Genomic DNA, 19,488 nt, shown 5'->3' on the forward strand with positions numbered 1-19,488 from the left:
GACTGAGAAGCAGGACCCAGTGGATACCGAGCCAGGGAGCGGCACAGGGAAAGAGCCTCGTGCCGCCCAGCCTGAGAGTGCCAAGGGATTCTGGGAAGGTGCCACACTGGACCATGTCAAATGGGAGCCTGAGGGGGCAGCGCGAGGATGCTGGGAGACTCAGTGGCAGCGGTTTTTGAAGGCGGTACAGTCCCCGCACTTGGAACGAGGAAAGGTCAACCAGGCGGGACCTACCCTGAGGGATATTTCTCAGGCCGATCTGCCTCCCTTTGAGGGAGCGTCGGAGAGAGGCCTGCAGCTGAGGAGGCCGGAAGGGGCTCAACTCCGGCCCAGCGGTGAAGCCCATAAGAGCTCGGGGGCCGAAGGCGAGGTCCTCGTTCCTAGGACGGTAAAGGAAGAGGACCTGGATGCGGAGAGTGTCCGCCAGCACTTCCGGCAGTTTTGCTACCGGGCGGCCGAGGGGCCCCGCGAGGTTTGCAGCCGCCTCCGGGACCTTTGCCGACAGTGGCTGCAGCCGGAGAGGCACACCAAGGAGCAGATCCTGGAGCTGCTGGTGTTGGAGCAGTTTCTGACCGTCCTGCCTCCGGAGGTCCAGGCCTGGGTCAGGGAGGGGAGCCCCGAGTCCTGCGCGCAAGCAGTGGCCCTGGCTGAGGACTTCCTGCTGCAGCAATCCCGAGCGGAGGAGAGATGGGAAGAGGAGGTGAGCGAGGGGGTTTCAGCCGGGTCATTTCTGGGTTAATGAAAATAAATTAGTTTATATACAGTCGTAGCTTGGTTGAGTAATGCCTTGCAACTCGAACATTTTGGCTCCCGCATGCCGCAAACCCAGAAGTGAGTGTTCCGGTTTGCAAACGTTCATTGGCACCCAAATGTCCAATGCAGCTTACGCGGCTTCCGATTGGCTGCAGGAGCTTCGCCTTGGTTTATGAATGTTTTGGAAGTCAAACGGACTTCCGGAACGGATTCCATTTGACTTTCGAGGTACAACTGTACAGTGGTACCTCGGGTTAAGAACTTAATTCATCCTGGAGGTCCGTTCTTAACCTGAAGCACCACTTTAGCTAACGGGGCCTCCCGCTGCCGCCGCTGTGCAATTTCTGTTCTCATTCTGAAGCAAAGTTTTTAACCCAAGGTACTATTTCTGGGTTAGCGGAGTCTTTAACCTGAAGCGTCTGTAACCCGAGGTACCACTGTAGATCACCAAGTGTCTCTAAGGCTCCTTGATTGCCTGTTGATTAGAAATAGCAGCAACAACTCCTTCGCCCACCCTGCAGAAATGAAACAAACAGCTTCTGAATGTGAGAAAGCACAGTGGGAAACCAGGACTGGACTCTTGTGTGAAAGGGCTGTAATCAGGGTGCCATCTGCACTATGCATTTAGCACAAAGTAATTCCACTTTAAACTGTCATGGCTTCCCCCAAAGAATCCTGGGAACTGTAGTTTGTTAAGGGTGCTGAGATTGTTAGGAGACCTCCCTACTCCCCTCACAGCTACAGTTCCCAGAGGACTGAGCATGCTCAGTATGCACGGAATACTGACAGCTGATGGGTGGGATGGAAAAACATGGGGGCAGAGAATGGAATGGAGTATCCTGGACAGGAGTGTTCCACTATGCAACTTTTTGCTGCAGCTCCCACTGATTCTCTTTCCTTGCAGAGGAAACAACCCTGGACCTGGCAGTTGACATCACAGAGAAACATGGGATAGCAGTGTGTGAGTGACCCCTGCCAAGCCCCGGAGTTAAGAGGGGTGATGGCGTCCGAACGCAGGGATGCCGCTGTCTGGGCTGTCCCCCGAGATGCCCTACTGGAGGACACAGTGAAGACGGAGGCCCAGGAGGAGGCCCAGGAGTCTGAACCAGAGGAGGCTGCAGGGAGCCTCAAGGAATTGTGGGAAGGGACCATAACAGAGCACATTAAGCAGGAACCCGAGGAAGGGCCTCAGGAGGAGTGCTGGGGAGCTCAGTCTCAGGGGATCCTGAAGGCTGTGCGGTCTCCGCAGCCTGAGCCGGGAAACCTGCAGCTGGCCAGCAACGGGCCAAGGGACGCTCAGGCTTCCTTTGAGGGCCGACCAGACATTGGGCGAGGCAGGGTGATCCGCCACCTGCCTGGCCCTGGAGGAGACGTCCCCCAGCCCACCCACAGCGTTTTGGCCCTGGGTCGTGGGGAAGTGAAGAAGGAGGCTCCCAGCCAGGAGGTGGAGCGCCTGTGCTTCAGGCAGTTCCTCTACCAGGAGGCCGAGGGGCCGCGAGATCTCTGTGGGATGCTGTGGAGGCTCTGCCATCGGTGGCTGCAGCCGGAGAGGCGCACCAAGGAGCAGATCCTGGAGCTGGTGATCCTGGAGCAGTTCCTGGCTGTCCTGCCCCCGGAGATGCAGAACTGGGTCAGGGAAGGCGGGCCGGAGACTTGCGGTCAGGCAGTCGGCCTGGCGGAGGATTTCCTGGAGAGGCAGCAAGAGAACGAGCACGAAATACAACAGGTGAGAGGGCAGGAGAGCAGTCCTGGGAAGAACAAAAGGAACAGTGGCAAGGAGCCCAGAGGACTAGCCATTGGGGCAGTTTTTGCTGGCTGTAAATGTGCATTGGACTGACTGTTCCCTTAGATCAGGCATATGCAAACTCGGCCCTCCAGATGTTTTGGGACTACAGTTCCCATCATCCTTGACCCAGTGGTCCTGCTAGTTGAAGGCTAAAAACATCTGGAGGGCCGAGTTTGCCTACGCCTGCCCTAGATGGTTTGAAAATGGGATCTGGCCGAATCAGCAGGGGTTGGCTTCATTGGCAAAGTAGAACCTCCAGGTTCTGAGGCAGTGTACCTTAGAATGCCACTTGCTGGGGGAAGACTAAGGATGGTGGGCAGCGCACTCTCTGCCCTAATGGACCAGCTTCCACTGCTGTGAACAGGCAGTCAGTGTGGTCTCTGACCCTTCAGGGCTCTGTATCTGGCATCTTGAGAGAGAAGAGAGAGGCTTTGTGGATGGTTTCCTGTGCTCCAGTCCCTGTCTTGAGATGGGCTGCCACATTCTGCACCAGCTGGTTTAATGCATCCCCCTTCAAAGACAGCGCAGAGGACAGCCTTTGCTTGAAGAAGGTCTCCTTGAGAGTCTGAAGAGCTGCTGCCAGTCAGTGTAGGCAATACTGTGAAAGATGGGCCAATGGCCTGACCCAGTCAAAGGCAGGGAGCCTGTAGCCCTCCAGATGTTGCTGGACTCCCACTCCCCTGACCCTTGGCCATGCTGGCTGGGGGCTGATGGGAATTAGAGTCCTGTAGCGTCTGGAGAAGCTCCAGAGGTCCCCCACCCCTGAATATCAGGCGATTCGCACCCATTTCTTTGTCTTGTTCTTTCTGCTGTTTCAGGTCCTCTGGCCCTTCAAGGAGAAAGCGGATGATTCCCCTGAGGCCGACAGGGCTCTGTCAGGCTCCGGCGAGTGGTCGCTCATCAGAGTGGTCAAGCAGGAGGATACAGCTGCTGATGCCCCTTGGCTGGGTAAGGAGTCTTTGGCTGGGGGGAGTTCTCTTGTGGAGCAAGTTATGGAAGTGAGGGGCCATCACAATAAAGGCTCTGGCCGGAGATCTAGTGCCCACCAATCTAACTGACCTTAGAGGTGCACTAGCAATCAGGATCTCTGAAGCCACTCTTAGGGCTTGTGTGGGTTCCTGTAGGTGGTCCTTCAAATAACTGGGCCCCAAACCCCTTATTTGGTTGTTATCCAGGCCCTCCTTTTTCCTTGGGGAAGGAAAATCTCTCTTTCTAAGGTTCCCTCCCCCCCCCCCAACAGATGGTGAGGAGAAGAAGATTGTGCCAGTCAATTCTGAAGAAGCTGAACCACATTGGATGCTGCCAGAGAAAGCAGAACGGACTGTATCACAATATGCCGACTGGGGAGCAGCATCCGAAAACCAGCAGGAAACTCACCCCCATAATGAAGAAGGCAAATCCATTCCTTTCCAGCTCCCTGCCATGCCAGTCCAGCAAAGGTTCCTCAAGGGTGAGACATGCACTGAATGCGGAAAGTCCTTTCGCTGCAAGGCAGAGCTCACCGAACACCAGAGAATGCACTCAGGAGAGAAACCCTACATCTGCTCCGACTGTGGGAAGAGCTTCTGCAGGAGGAATGTCCTAGTTGCACATCAGAGAATCCACACTGGGGAGAAGCCCTTCAACTGCCCGGACTGCGGGAAAAACTTCAACCAGCGATCGCATCTTACGGCACATGAGAGAACCGACACGCAAGAGAAGCCCTTTGCTTGCCTGGACTGCGGACAGAGCTTTAGTAGGCGCACTGGGCTTGTGTCTCACCAGAGGATCCACACGGGAGAGAAGCCCTATCGCTGCCAAGACTGCGGGAAAAGTTTCAGGCAGAGATTTGATCTTATTCGACATCAGAGAATCCACACGGGCGAGAAGCCACACCAGTGCCCCGACTGCGCCAAAAGCTTCAGGAACAAATCCGCTTTCCTCGTGCACAGACGGATCCACACCGAGGAGAAACCGTACCCTTGCTCTGGGTGCGGGAAGAACTTCCGTCATCGCACCAACCTCCTCGCGCACGAAAGGATCCACACGGGAGAGAAGCCCTACAAGTGCGGAGAGTGCGGGAAGAGTTTTGGTGACGGGTCGTCCCTCATGAAACACAAGCGAGCTCACACGGGCGAGAAGCCGTACAAGTGTGCCGAGTGTGGGAAATGCTTCTCTCAGAACGCCGGCCTGGTTCAGCACGAGAAGATCCACACGGGAGAAAAACCCTGGTCCTGCGGCCAATCGGAAGCCGCACCTTGGTTTTTGAACAGTTCCGAGGAGTCAAATGGACTCCTGGAAGGTATTCTGTTCGAGAACCAAGGTACGACTTTATCAGGAAAGCCAAAGGTCTATTTAGTCCAACATCAAGTTCTGCACAGCTGAGTTTCGTTTCTTCTTCAAATATCGCCGTCCCAGGAAGCTTTGCCCCACAGCCACTCACAATGAACATTAATGTCTTCAGAGTATACATTACGGTTAATTTATTTTAAAGCAGAAACCTGCACATCTGCTGCAACAAATGTCAATGGTGGGGGGGAGGTGTCCTTATTCCATCATGTGCCACCACCCCGTGGGAAACGCAGGGAAAGGAGAGCAGGCTGCACCGGTCAGTAGTCAGTGGTGCCGACAGTGGAGCCAGAGTGAGTCCTGCCTGATCTTTGAGAGGGGTCAATTCCACAGGCATGTGTTGTTCCAGCTGTTAGTATCCAAGGAGAGAAATTAGATGCACCTGGTGCTGAAATGACGCTCCTTGGGGGAGCACTGTGTATTTGGGGTGGGGCTCAGGAACACAGGGAAGGTGCCCTGCATAATGTATGAGGCAGCACAGGCCATGGGGCCCCTTCCGGAAGCTGCCGGACTGCAGCTCTCATCCTCTCTGTCCCCTGGCCATGCTGGATGGGTCAAAGGGGAGTTGGAGTCCAGCATTATTCAGAGGACACCCATTTGATGCCCCCGATAGACAGAATCCGGCCTGTAAATAAGGAACTTTAATGCATCCACTCAAAACACATTTAACTGAGCAGAAGCCCCACGCAATGCAATAAGGTTTACTTCTGACAACAGGTGGAGATGGCGAGGCTGTATTTCCAGAGGGCATTTGAAGATGACGCCCTGCTCAATTTCTTTTTATTTTTCTTCCCGTCTGAGGCCTCTAGAGCAAGAAGCTATCCTGCGTGACATGGGTCAAGGGGTTCATTTTATACTCCTCTATTAATCCAATGATGCATGCATTTTCACAGCTGCAAAAGGTCTTGTGGGGAGAGGAAGGTTTCCTAGAATTGCAGAAATGTGAGGGGCCCTGAGGGTCCTCTAGTCTCACCCCCTGCAGTGCAGGAAACATTTGCCCAACGTGGGGCTCAGACCCACAACCCTGGGATTAAGAGTCTCGTCCTCTGCCAAATCAGACATCTCAAAAGGAAAACAAGATTGAAGGTGAGGAAATTTATTAGGACTCCTAAAAGTGTGACTGTCTCTCTAAGAAGTAAGCTCCAGAGGGAATTCTGGGGAAAGGAAGGAAAATGCAAAGCAAGAGGGACCCATTTTTGTTTTGTTATTTCTTCTGTTTTTGACTGGAATGAATCCTCTCAAAGGGCCCTTGGAAAACTGCCCAACCTCCTCTTGGCGGGTAAATGGTTTTTATGTCAGTCACTCTGGTCTGGAGAGAAACTCCTGCTGGGCCTGAGAGGCAGATTTAGTCTCCTCAGGAGATACTGAGGTGGGCTTTGTTATCCAATAGACGAAAGATAGGGAGGAGGGTCTCTCCAGAGAACGAGGCTCCTGAGAACGTGTAGAGTTCGGCTCCTGAGTCAGCAGCATAAAAAGACACACGTCCCCCTTCATAGTCCAGAGTCACCCGGATCCTCCTGGGCTCCTCACTCAGGGAAAGAGGAGAGGAAACAGGGGAGGTGCAGGCCCAGTACTTCCCTCCCCACTTCTCCACAGCCCAGATCCCTCTCTCAGGGAATAAGGAGAAGTACCCCTTTCTCTCCACAGACTTCCTGGCGACCCCGAAAGCCCACCATTCCCCACTTCTCGCAGTGACTTCCCATAAATGTCTGCCTGCTGTCAATCCCTCACGTCCCAACACACAAGCCATGCGACTGAATCTCTCAGGATTATCAGGCAGGGCTTGCTCTTCGTCTCCATACATCACGCTTTTCCCATCCTCGGACAGGATGAGTTCAGGATGGGCTGTGTCTGGATCCAGAGTGACATTTGCTGTTGGGGAGAAGATGAGGGAAAGAGAAGAATAGGCAGAGTCAGCCGAGAGACAGAAACAGACATCCTGACAGACAGACAGATAGATAGATAGATAGATAACACCCAAAAAACCCAGATTCCCTTTCAGATCAAGGGGATTTCTTTGCATCGCATGCTGGACTGAGACTCCTCCTTGCAGACTCTCATCAGAATAAATATCTTCCTTGTTGGTTTTTAAATCAGTTCCCTTCACTTTCTTATATCCGATGTGTATGGTGCCTGCCCTCCTCTCAACCCAGGCATTTTCTAAGAGGAAAAACCACCCAGGAACCCTTTTAATCAGCTCTTCTGTGTTATCTAAGGGGAAAGAGAGGAGAATTGGAGGAGGCAGGAGAGGATTGGCCTTTAGGGAGCTCTGGGTTGGGCTGGGATATGAGGACCCCCCGTAGTAATAATAATAATAATAATTTTAAATTTGCATACTGCCCTTCATCCATAGGTCTCAGGGTGGTTCACAGCATAAAAATACAACATAAAACCACATATAGGTCTCCCCTCACTTTCGCGGGGATCACGTTCTGGGCCTCGTGCCTACAAGTGAAAATTGTGTTAAATGGGGAGCCTGTTTATTCCTGCTCTCCATCGCTCTCCCCCACTTGGCCTCTCTTTGCCTTCCTCCCCACCATCTTGGAAGTCTGGGGAAAATAAAAGGCAGGTGGCACAGCAATTTTACAAAGGACAGCTTATTGCACGCTTCTCTTTTGGATTTAATATATACCATAAAACTAGTTCCCTAGGGGAAAGGGGGAATAACTCAGAAAGTTACCAGTTAGGAGCTTAGACAGTCATGACAGGCAAGTGTAGAGTTGCCGTATTGTGAAGAACAAAAAAGAGGACACATTTGCCAACTTCTACCCTTAACCGTGGATCGCTATGACGACACTCATTTTAAATACCCCTGCTCTATGTAGGCTTTCGAAGCTGTGATATACTGCTAGTAGCAATGTTCTTAACTTTCAACAACCAAAGAATAATAATAATAATAATAATAGATCATACATATTGCTCCCTCGCTTGCCACATGAAAGTATTTGGGCTCATGTTCCCATCTTTGTGAATGCAGGTGTGCACAGAACAATTTATTAAACTGTTAAATATGTACATGTGGACTCTCCCTAAGGGCAGGTGGCTGTTAACTCTTGCCCTCCCAGACTCCTTCTCCAAGATCTTGTAGCTGGGCCAGAGTCCTTTTAGTTCAGCCACAAGAGAAGGGTTTTATACAGGATGTGGCTAGCTTAAGATGCTGCTCTGTTGCGATTCTCTGCTCTAGGCTAGCTTAGCTGGGTGCCTTAGATCTGAGTCTAATGCACTAGAATTTTTTTCACGGGTTACTGTAAACCAAACCAAGCAACTTGAGACATTTTGCCAAATTTTAAAAATCCGCCCAGGGGAGAAATTTTAATCATGAAAATAGAAGGCCTGTCTTAGAAAAAGAGGACATGTGGCAACCAGTCCTGAAAAAGGTCACATGGAAAAGCAACCCAACTCTCTCTAGGCAGGAATGAAACTCTTCCCTCTTTTATCTGATCCTTCTGGGCAGTTTCTCTCCCCCTTCTGCACCTTCAAGTCCACCCTCTCAGCCTTTGTGGTACAAACAGCAGGGCCAGAGTCAAGCTGTACAGAAGAGACTCTTGACCCCACGAAACACTAGTCTCCCCCCCTCCTGTGAATTGGGGTCTCCATGTGAAATTTATCTCTCTGGAGATTTCTGAATGACTGAACATCTGAGGAAGCAAAAAGACAGGCTTAACAGGCTACAATGCAGTAGCTTAAAAATATATATATATTTTTTTTTACAAAACATCACCATAACATAGCATCTGTTGTTTCCTTATTTCAAGCAAAAGATTAAATCATAGAATACATAATTGCAAAGACGACAGCTGTAGGCCTAAGTAGTGATGTTAACTATTGTCCAAAAGATTATTCCTGAGAATGTAATATCACTAGGTCTAAGGAATTAAAACAACTACCGTATTTTTCGCTCTATAGGACGCACTTTTCCCCCTCCAATAATCAAGGGGAAATGTGTGTGTGTCCTATGGAGCGAATGCAGGCTCCTTGGCTTCAGCAATAGCAACACCAAGCCTCTGAAGCGCAGAGGGAGCGCTCCCTCTGCGCTCCAGAGGCTTCGCATTGCTTTCAAAGCCTGCAGAGCAAGACTCTCCTGGCTTCAGCAGAGAGGGAGAGTTGTGCAGCGCCCCTTCAGCCAAGCGGGAGGAGAAATGGAAGGGGCTCTGTTTCTCCTGCGGCTTCGCTGAAGGGGCGCTGAGCAGAGAGGGGGAGAATTTTTTTCTTGTTCTCCCCCTCTAAAACAAGGTGCTCCCGTAGGGGCACCACAGAAGATGGCCAACAATACCATCTCTCCAGCTCACACGAGGTAATTTAGAGGCTGAGATGGGAGTAATCAGCCTCCCAAATTCTTCCCGGTGGAAGGGAAGATGCAGTCTCATCCGCGGCTGCCCACAAACCACCCCCGAGTTCGTAAAGAAGGAGGGGGTGGGGGCACTGGATGGAAAGCCCTCGAGAGAGAGCTCGGATCTCCTGGACGCTGTCTTCGTGAGCGCTCCCAGTTCCATTTCTTAAGATTAAAAATTGGATTTAAGATTGTACATGCTTTGGGCGAAGAAAGGGTATTTAATCTGCCAACTACAGACACTGAGGTGCTAAGAGTGACGGAAGGAAGAAGATAACATCAAAGAATAACATCTAAGCCGGTGTGTTGGAACGGAACGGGGGGGATAAAACTTTTTCTACTACAATACCACCTAACAACGCCCCCCCAGAAGAACCGTCTACACTACCTATAGCAAGTGAGATCGGAAAATATAAACTGTGTGGAAATAATAATACTAACTGAAGCCTTTGTTATTTTAAATACTTGGAAGAAGGTAAATGACTCTCCTGTGACGCACTATTTAATTGGGATCTGCCATTATGAGAGACTGAGTTGCAGAGATTAATAGTCAGAGGGGGAGGCGAGCTCTTACTTTGCTATCATATTTGCACTTCAAGTCCGACTTGGCAAACCTCCCCTGGAAAGACTAATGTTTGGTGCAACCTGTCTGAGAAAATTAATGAGCAAATGCCTAGATTGTATTTCATCGGAACTGGGAAAAGATGGTGTCTGCCACCAGAGAAGGACTTTTGGATGGATTCGGCATAAACACCAGCATGTGAGGACATACTGCAAGTAAAAGACTTACCAGCTGCAAAAAAAAAAAAAAAAAGGAGAGTCACACAAAGTTCACACAGAAGCATATTATTGCACGACTCGGAGGCTATGAAAGAAAGAAGGATAACAGCAGGAAGATTGAAAGAAGGGACTATTGGGAACTTAAGGCAGTAGAAATAGAAGATGATTGGACCCCACTGAACTTGAAGCATGGGAACCCCCAACAAAAATGTATAATCTGGCAAAATATTTGGACGTTATGATATGTATTTGTACAATTTGGAATATTTAATGTGATTTGATTGGATTGTTAAAATGGAAAACTTAATAAAAAAACTATTATTAAAAAAAAACCAACAAGGTGCGTCCTATGGTTGGGTGCATCCAATAGAGCGAAAAATACGGTAACGTGTTTAGCTGTGATTCCTGCATTGCAGGGGGCTGGACTGGATGATCCTTGGGATCCTTTCAAACTTCGCTCTTCCATGATTATATGGAAAAATCAGAAATGGTAAACCATGCTAGAAAATGGAGGAATACAATCATTCAAAATCCACAAATGAAATGGGGGTCTGAACTGGATGGATGAAGAAAGGTTTAACATCTGCCCCAAGTAAACTGGTGGGGAAAAGCTGTTGAAACTGGAATTTCCAAGCAGAGGAAGAATCGGCAGAGCTTTGCACTGTAATTCCAAGAGTCTCGTGCAATGGGAAGTCCTCCCTCCTGGAATGGGGCTGATCTCAAAAGAACTGTGGGAACTCTGAGGAGATGGGGATGGCTGAAGCACGAGAAATGGCTGGTGAGGTTGAAACTCTGAGAAAGAGGCGGCTCAGGCCTTGGCTCTGCTGCTGGGAGACCAGCCTGGCAGGAGGTGGAGGAGGGACTGGGTGCTTGCGGGTGCCCTTCTTAACACACTTATTCCTTATACATGAGAACTCGACAAGATGCACATTGGACTGACTCTGCAGGATCCTCCCTAAGGGGTTTTGTAATATATTGTATGGCTCTGAGGCTTTTCCCTACAAACAAGCAGTATATATTTTATGAAAGAAAGCAAAATTGATAAAATTAAGGGGGAAAGCAGGATAATAGTCTATTGGCAGGAAAGGAACTCTGACTGGTGTGCAGGTTCTTGGCAGGGACAAGCTCTGCCCCCAATCCAAGCCTTCAACCTCCCTCCCAGTTCATTCATGGGACATGGAAATAACCCAAACACCACTAGAGGACTGTTTCCCAGAATAACGCCATTGATGGGGGTCCCAAAGTCTGCAGAACAGATGGTTCAACACCCATGAAATATCCGTCCCCATCCCTCCTGTGAAATTGTTCCTCCCCTGGAAATTTACCTTTCTGAATCGGTTTTCTGTATAACAGAGCATCTGAGGAAGCAAAAAGATATAAAGTGTAAGGGCAACACTCTTCCACCTGAGATAAATCTCCATACAAAACTAACCTTCCATAAATTCTTAAATTCAAGTACAATTATTAAATATTAATTAAATCATACAAAAAATAATTAAAAAAAGGAAAATCATAGGAAGAATCTATGAAAATAACTAAAGCTTTAAAACTCAGCAATCATAGTACGAACATTGGAAAAGATTGTGGAAAACAGATTTGAAATTTACAGGTTGTTCCCTTTTAAAAGAAAACTACATGAAAATCATGTATAGATGGTACATTACACCAGTACAGATTGCAAAAATGTAGAAAACTGGGTCAAATATATGCTAGAAATGCAAGGAAAAAGAAGGGACTTTTTATCACATGTGGTAGAGAAATTTTTTAAAAATTGGGAAATGATGTATAATGATTTGAAGAAAATGTTCAAATTAACATTTGTAAAAAAAGCCAGAAGCATTTTTGTTAGGGATTGTAGGTAGAGACCTGCCAAGGAAAATGAAGAACATACTTATGTATGCGAGAGTGGCGGCAAGAGTCTTAATAGCACAAGGATGGAAGAATGAAGAAACCCCGACAAAAGAACAGTGGCAAGGGAAGCTAACATACAAACTGTGTGATAAGGACAACTGTGACTTTAAAGAAGAATGGGAACCTTTTACAAGTATTTAAAGAAACAACAAAATGAACTGGACTCCTTGGCAGGTTTTGAATAAACATACACATTTTTTTTATTCTTAACATAATAGATAGATAGCTTAAGGATCTTTACCATTTTATAAGATGCAGAGAATAATATGTGTTGGAAAACCAGAGAGAGGAGCTGAGGGAAGTCCGGGTGGGAGGGAGGGGGGGAAATGGGCGGGGGTGAGGATGACATGTTTTTGATAATTTTTAAAAAACCAAAAAAGCCCTCAGCAATCATAAAGCAAGCTTACAAAGAAGAGAATAAAAATATTCAGCATGAATCCTGCTGGTCTCTGAACTTTGTCCCTGAAATTGGGCTCTACATTGGAGGACTGGAGGGGAGGCAGAGCAATAGGAATCCCGTAAAAGGAGGCAGAGGGGAGATGGAGGCAGCCTTAACATCTTCCCCAAGTAAAGTGGTGGGGGGAATCATTAAAGCCAAAATTGTGAAACATAAGGAGAAGCGAAGGTTGACGAGGAAGGCTTGGCAGAGCTCTCAGGCAAAAGGAAGTCCTTCCTCACAAACCTTCTACAAATCTTTAAGGTTCTTCACAATCATAATTGTGCCCTTTGGGGCTCATGTGCTCTTGCTTCCACTCTCAATGGGGGAACTCTCAGGAGATCTTGAAGGCTGAAGCCCCAGATATGGCAGCTGCAGAGGGACGTCTGAGGAGGAGACGGCTCAGGCCTTGGCTCCACGGCTGAGAAAGAAGCCTGAGCAGGAGGCAGAGGGGGAACTGGGGGCTTCTTAATGCCCTTTGAATCCATTCAGAGCAGGAGAACCTCCGAAAGGACAACTCCAGATTGTGCAGACAGGGAACCACAAGGAAAAGGAGGTTCCGTAGAATTATAAACATGGGAGGGACAAAACCTGACTTTGCTCTACACTCTGGTTCAGGCTTTCTTTCCCAGCGTCACAATATACATGGGCCATTCTGGGGGACAGGAAATGAAGGCTGGAGCACCAAGAAGGAAGGTATCTTGGGGTTACTCAATTACATGCAATAAGAGCCTGGCATGTTCAGAAGAATTCCCAGTGTGAAATCCTGGCAGCCATTTTTCATTACCTTTCCATTGTTTCATTGTATCCTCCACAAGGTGATTTAGATCACAGGATTCCAAGATCCTGTTCCTCAGCTCTTGAGGGAAAGCCAGTGGCTTCTCTGGACTCTCTCTTTTCTCATACCTGGTGAAAAGAAAAACAATGAATGGCCCCATTGTGGCCCCATCTCCCTAATTATTGCAGGATAGCTCAATAACATGAACAAAGTTAAAGTTCATTTCGCAACAGGTAATTTTCAGGATTCAGCTTCATCTCTTGACACCCACCTCCAAGCCCTGGTCAGTGGCTGTTGGTACATCCTAAGCTCTTCCCAAGCATCTTTGGCACTTTCTCTTCTAGATGTTTGAAATTACCAAAAAGTCCATGAACAGAAAGTGCAAGAGAAAGAAAAAAGCCCCCATCCCTTTGTGAAGTGATGTGGTGGGGGGGGGAGGGAGGAGGCCTTGGAGGGAGATTTGGGGGGCTACAAGTTCAGAAGAGGGGGCTCTACTTTTACATGTGAGGTGCTGCAGGGAGTGAGTCCTACAGTCTCCCCCCTGCAGCCCCTGGAGGGCCATGTCTGAGGTTCTTGCATCTCAGCTTCAAAGAGTGATGCTAATGGAAATGAGCCAGATCCACTTACCTCTGCAAGGTCCTTCTCACATCCTAGAGGGAAAAAGAGAAGGGAATTCACTGCACACCACAGGCCACACTAGGAAGACCCCCCTCAGACCCTGGAGTGGAGGAACAGCCTGGCCCTCGGATGTCAGTCAGCCTGGCACACGCCAAGGTTTTGGGTAGGGATGGAGGAATCAGCTAGTTTTGCTTTCTCTCAGCTTTTATTTTTCCAGTCTTAAAAACTTAATTGTTCCGATATCAGGTTCTCCAAATTTCCACATCAGTTTGCCATTATTGTTTAAAATCTTTATGAAAACCCACCAGCATTTTAGGGAAATTTCACATTTGAGGGTTCAAGAGACGATTCACACCATCTCTAGTCTTAGATTATAATTTAGTAACTTTAATTCAGTTTTCATTGTGCAATTCAGATGTAAGTAAGCCTACAGGATAATCCTACCAGGGCACTGTCCTAAACTGTCTTCCATAGAAGTCCCCAAATTTCAAATTCTATTTTCCACCTGGAAGTAAAAAAAAACACACGAGTCCAAGTGGTTTTGTCTTTGCCCTGTCGCTTTCCCTCAGGAAAAACCTGCTCCTTAGTGCAACATCAAAGCAAACGTCAGTGCAGAGAAAACCTGGCTGAGGTTTGCTCTAATTCAGCAGTAAACAGCCGGTTTTCCTTGGATGAAAGGGGTGGGACAAGCAGCAGTCTGGATGAGTCCCTCTGTCTTGCTTTTTGGTCACTGTGACTGAGCACCATTCTGGGTCAATCTGTATCCATGGGGAAGGGGATCAACCCAGAAGTTGTGGAGGGAACGGGAAGAGAAGCTTGGTCAAGAGACTGGCTCATGTCGGAAGGAGGCCTGAACGCATCCCAGACGAAGCCCCCCACAGCTGAAAGGCATTCGGAGACAAAGCATCAGCAAAGAGCAGAAGATCAGCTCCCGTTCCATCAAGAACACAGATGAATCTCTAGTCTGCATTCTGGTGAGTTAAGCATCCCAGGTCTCTTGGGTCTTCCTGTCCATTACAAACCTGACTAGAGGCTCCATCAACTCAGCCCCTGCACTCCTTGCATACATGAAAGGGGCAGCCTTTTCCTGGAGCCTTGGGCTGTTCCTGCCACCATCTTACCTGCAGGAGTTCACTCGCTGGCTGCTGACTCTTCTCCTCCATCTCCTGGATGATCCTCTCAAGAGAGGAGAGATTCCTGGAGAATCTGTCCAACTGCTCATCCCTTCTACCTGCAATCTCCTTCTCCACCTCTTCCACATCATTCAGCAGACGTTTTTCTTGTTCTTCCAGGAACTGGCGCAGTTCTCTGAACTTCTCCACGGCCTTCAGCCTCTCTGTTTCTGTTAATTTCTGCAAGAAAAGAGGAGGTCTGAGTGTGGAAGGTGCTCAGCCTTCAAAACATCAGGAAGAGAATTGTGAGAATTCCACAGGGAGGACACTTCTGATTTTTCAGAGACATGAAACCTCCAGTTACTAAAGAAGTAAACCTTTATTTTGAGGGGAGGCCCTCTCCATTGCTGTTTCTGTTGACTGCTATTTTGCAGAGGGCTACAGCCTAAAGGAAGGAGCATTTGTTTTCTAGCCATGGATATGTGGGATGTAAAAACATATTGCAGTCAAATACAACAGTCCTACAATGCACATGCTGGGGAATGCTTTGTATCACTCAGGAGAAAACTTGCTAGTTCCTCCTGAGCTGAGACAGACTTCCTTTGCATGTGAGTGAATGTGAGTGTGGCCTGTTCTTGGGAGAGAAGCACACGGCCTCCATGTTCTGCTCTGTGTCTTCTCCACTGTGTGTTCCTAAGAGTTAGGAGAAGTGACTGCTCAGTCGCGGTCACTTGAGACTATTTCTATTATGGGATAATTCACAAAGTTATATGTTGTTCTGTAAATGAAGTCTGCCTTCAGGAATCTCACTGTGAATTGGATGATTGTGAGTGAACTAGTTTTATGTTAACTTTAATCAGATGGTCGTGTCTATTCTTTTAGGAGGGATATAAAATAGGGACACCAGGAATCCTAAATAGTGAGGCTCAGATGAGCCTGCAACTAGCTAACCGCTGTGTAATTTAAAAGGGGGGTTGTTTAACAACTCAAAAAATATGGAGAATGAAACAGAGCAATCTTTTGAAATTCACACCTCTGAATTTTTCAAGGTTGAACAAGCCAGGTAATGTTCACAAAAATGTATTTATGAAGGTAAAGTACATTGCAAAATATTTATACAAGGAGGTAGCCACCCTAACATCTGATTGATTTTCAGAATGATAAATTAATAAACAGTGATATGGAAAAAGGAGAAATGGGGAGAAGCTGAAATGGGCAGATTTCCCCATCCCTCCTCAGTCCTGACTCGACTCTTCAAGTGCTTGTTCCCTCCCTAGTAACAAGAGAGACACTTACAAGGAGGTCTTTGCTTTCCTTGTCCAGGGCTGCTTGATAGGCCAGAATTTCCTCTCTCTCTTTCCTCAGAATCTCCAGGCGGCGACAGATCTCTTCCTAAAGAGAAAAGGAAAAACTCAGGTTTGATTGAGACACACAGAGAGGAGGTGAATAGTGTGCTGGCTTCTTGCGCCCAGTGGCCTTGCTATAATAGCAAAGTAGTTTACTGGAAGAAATAAAAGTCCAGAGGTTTTCAACCTTTTTGGGTCCATGGCTCCCTGGACCAGCTACCTTTTTTCTGTGGCATCCCTGTGGGGCTCAGGGACCCAGTTAGGTCACCCCTTGCTTACAGACTTCCATCTAGTCTTTGCAGATGCTACTCAGGGATATCAAGGGAGATCCCTTTGCCCACCTGGAAGAGAGAAAGACTTCAACTCCTTCTACTCAGTCATCCCAGGAGCCCTCAGGCTTCCCCTGGGCTGCTTTTTACATAATAAACAACGATGAATTCATGCCATGCCTACTTTGGACCTGAGAAGTAAAAAGAAAACCTCCCAAGAAGAATCCACAGCTATTTCTCCCCCTCAAGATCCAGGGATCTCCTACCTTGTATTCCTCGGAAGCCTCCTCCACAGGAATCACCTCGTGGTTTTTGTGCTCCTTGGATCTGTCACAAACCACACAGATGGGGGCTTCATCCTCCTTGCAAAAGAGCTTCAGGGGCTCCTGGTGCTTCTCACAGACTCCTCCTTTCCCTCCTTCCTCCTTAAGGCTGAGATTCTGGGCTATTTCTGCCACATTAGCCAGTTGCCTGTTGGGGATGAGGCTCCTTCTCTGGACTGTTTCTCTGCACTGAGGGCAGGAAGCCTCTGCCTCCGATTCCCCCCAGCACTGGATCAAGCAGGATCGGCAGAAGTTGTGCCCACACTCTGGGATGGTCACTGGATCCTTGAAGTAATCCAGGCAGATGGAGCAAGTGACTTCGTCACAAAGATTCTTGACGTGACCCCCTGCAGCAGCCATGGCTCCCTCGCACCAAAGATCCGAGTTAAGTTTCATTTTCTCAGTTTTCAGCTACTGGGAGTTTCCCTTCCTGGAAATGACTCAGTGATCACATGATCTTTATTTTATTTTTTTAAACTAATATGTCTCCAGTGCTTTGCAGTTCCTGAATGTTTTCTCAAGGAGCAGCGAATGCTTTTTGATTGTGTTGTAAGAATTTTGAGTTGAATAAAGGTTTCTTTTCCTCTGTATCAATAAGGGAATAAATATTTGCTATCAATAAAGTCCCCCCACTTGTCTGCCCCCCTGCATTGCTCCCCGTGATGCTCAAAACCACAGTATAGTCTGCTGTATTGCTTCCTTTTCCAGCCACTGTGAGATATTATAATTGTGTTCATCGTCTCTGTACAAATGTTATTTCTTTAATGTTAGTTTTACGTTGTCTCCCTACTGAATGTAACTTTGTATCTCTGTGTCGTGATTCCTCGCGGCGCTTTTAGCAGAAACGCTCTGAGTCCCAGGTTTTTCCAGTGCAGTCTTTTTAATGTGAGCTATATACAGGTATTTACAAAAACAGTCCATACAGAGTACCTGCTCCTTAAGGCAAACGAATACTCTCCACAACAGCACCACCATACCACAGCACAACCACCACACCCACTGCTAAACAGGCTTTCCTTTTAAAACAGGTGATAGCCAATCACATTAATCACACTCCTGCTGAGTCACTCTGACCCAGCACTTCACAGAGTATTGCATCATCCTGTTGAAGCCTGCAGACTTACTCAGTATCCTGCGAATCCCAACACTCTGAACTAAATGTAACTTTTTAAGTGTAAAATGTACCCACTGTCTTGCAAAAGGAGAAAAGAATGAAAACCTGTCAAATGTTCAAACCAGTTGATGCTTCTCTCTGTGAGGGAGCCTTCCCAAACCCGCTGAAAGAGGCGGTTATCAAACCGCTTCTTAAAAAAAATATCTTTAGATGCTGCCAACAGGGCCAACTCAACCGAGTCTCAAACCTTCCATTCTTGGGCAAGGTGATTGAGCGAGTGGTTGCTGAACAACTCCAGGCACGCCTGGAAGAAGCGGACGATTTGGATCCCTTCCAGTTGGGATTCAGGCCTCATCATGGGACTGAAACTGCCTTGGTCGCGCTGGTCGATGATCTCTGGTGGGCTAGGGACAAAGGTGAGAGCTGTTTCCTAGTTCTGCTGGATCTCTCAGCGGCCTTTGATACCATCGACCATAACATCCTTCTGGACCGTCTGGTGGGGCTGGGAGCTGGGGGCACTGTTATGAAGTGGTTCCGCTCCTTCCTCCTGGGCTGTGCCCAGAAAAGTGGTGTTTGATTTCTGTGACCCAACTTTCCAGTCACACCTTGTGGCATCCTGTTCTCACTGCAGCCAAGCAGATGCCCAACGGGAAGTCTGCAGCTGCGATCGAAGCGCAAGAGCCCCTCCTGCAGATCCCAGCAACCTGGATTCAGGGTATTCAGAAGCATCTCTGCCTCCAACCGCAGAGGCAGAGCACAGCCATCATGGCCAGTAGCCATTGGTAGCCCCCATGAATTTGCCTAATCCACTTTTAAAGCCATCCAGGTGGCAGTTTTGCAACATGAGGAGGGGGCGGCAGCAAGAGGGTCCTTTGGGGCAAAGCAGAAGTCCCACTCTTTCTCCCCGGGACCCTGGGAACTGTAGTTCTGCGGGTGAAGGTTAATGGAGTTCTTGGGTGGCTCACAGAATTGTAGATTTGGAAGGGACCCCAAGGGTCATCTAGCTCAACCCCCTGCAATGCAGGAATCTTCTTGCCCAACATGGGACTCGAACCCACAACCCTGTGATTAAGAGTCTCCCGCCCTATTAACTGAGCTACTCATTCAGTTCAGTAAGCTTTAGTTGAACTTCCTGCATTTCAGGGGGTTGGACTAGATGACCCTCGGGGGTCTCTTCTGTTCACAGAGAAATCGGAGGGCTCCCTTGGACAAAAAACAAGGACACCAGCCAGGAATACCAGAGCAAAACAGCAGCCAGTAGGCTTGGTCTTGATTGAAGACTGTTGTGACAGGACTCCCACCTGCCACAAGGTGGAACAAGATGGAAGCCCCCACAAAAGAGCCCCCAAACTTTTATTAGCTGCTAATCCCCATGTTACACCCCCCCCCCAAACTACATTACTAATACATCATGGTTACATCATGAAAGGGGAGGTCTGGTGGCAGTAATCTGAGCATCCTGGACCCTGCCCCATGGTTCTCCTTGCCCTCCACCAAACACCCATCAAATGTAACAAGAGAGATATTTGCATTTCCGTGTTTCCTAGCCAAGTTAATCACACCCTTTTGTCTTCATCCGAGTTTGTTATTTCTGGAAGGGCTAC

At 48.2% G+C, this 19,488-nt stretch overlaps 2 protein-coding genes and 2 long non-coding RNA genes across 6 annotated transcripts in view; 3 read left to right on the forward strand and 1 right to left on the reverse strand.

Moving 5' to 3' along the window:
- Positions 1–6,960, forward strand: part of LOC310671169 — a 24,340-nt gene extending 17,380 nt beyond the window's left edge. The window contains exon 2 of the long non-coding RNA XR_014507853.1: positions 6,907–6,960. This is a non-coding gene — a long non-coding RNA (uncharacterized lncRNA). The remainder of the gene's footprint in view (positions 1–6,906) is intronic.
- LOC310671206 overlaps positions 1–8,569 on the forward strand; it is a 103,262-nt gene extending 94,693 nt beyond the window's left edge. Inside the window, exon 2 of the long non-coding RNA XR_014507894.1 lies at positions 8,216–8,569. This is a non-coding gene — a long non-coding RNA (uncharacterized lncRNA). The remainder of the gene's footprint in view (positions 1–8,215) is intronic.
- LOC310672832 (uncharacterized protein) lies at positions 1,667–5,735 on the forward strand (the record flags this gene model as incomplete). Its single annotated transcript, XM_083430488.1, has 4 exons — positions 1,667–2,479; positions 3,358–3,487; positions 3,780–4,749; positions 5,669–5,735. Exons 1-4 carry the CDS (start codon positions 1,754–1,756, stop codon positions 5,733–5,735), a joined length of 1,893 nt encoding a protein of 630 aa, XP_083286614.1. The 5' UTR covers positions 1,667–1,753.
- LOC310670530 (zinc finger protein RFP-like) lies at positions 5,586–17,269 on the reverse strand. Of its 3 annotated transcripts, XM_083426017.1 has the most exons (8): positions 16,714–17,269; positions 16,129–16,224; positions 14,842–15,072; positions 13,730–13,752; positions 13,112–13,230; positions 11,303–11,335; positions 8,476–8,505; positions 5,962–6,739 (listed from the first exon to the last, which is right to left on the reverse strand). In XM_083426017.1, exons 1-8 carry the CDS (start codon positions 17,164–17,166, stop codon positions 6,222–6,224), a joined length of 1,503 nt encoding a protein of 500 aa, XP_083282143.1. In that variant the 5' UTR covers positions 17,167–17,269; the 3' UTR covers positions 5,962–6,221. The 3 variants fall into 3 exon arrangements, with proteins under 3 accessions (XP_083282144.1, XP_083282143.1, XP_083282145.1); XM_083426018.1 differs by lacking the exon at positions 8,476–8,505 and having other exon boundaries at positions 5,586–6,739; XM_083426019.1 differs by lacking the exons at positions 8,476–8,505; positions 11,303–11,335.
- Between the last annotated feature and the right edge of the window lie 2,219 nt (positions 17,270–19,488).

The sequence above is a fragment of the Podarcis tiliguerta genome (genome assembly GCF_965153285.1).
Source record: "Podarcis tiliguerta genome assembly, chromosome: 2".
Classification (NCBI taxonomy): Eukaryota; Metazoa; Chordata; class Lepidosauria; order Squamata; family Lacertidae; genus Podarcis; species Podarcis tiliguerta.

Excerpts from the sequence above, each read along its gene's own strand:
- LOC310670530 (XM_083426017.1), bottom strand. The coding sequence starts at position 17,166 with ATGAAACTTAACTCGGATCTTTGGTGCGAGGGAGCCATGGCTGCTGCA. Across the intron at positions 16,225-16,713 it reads AGGCTTCCGAGGAATACAAG|GAAGAGATCTGTCGCCGCCT; the intron begins GTAGGAGATCCC and ends TTTTCTCTTTAG. Across the intron at positions 8,506-11,302 it reads CAGAAAACCGATTCAGAAAG|ATGTTCAGTCATTCAGAAAT; the intron begins GTAAATTTCCAG and ends TTGCTTCCTCAG.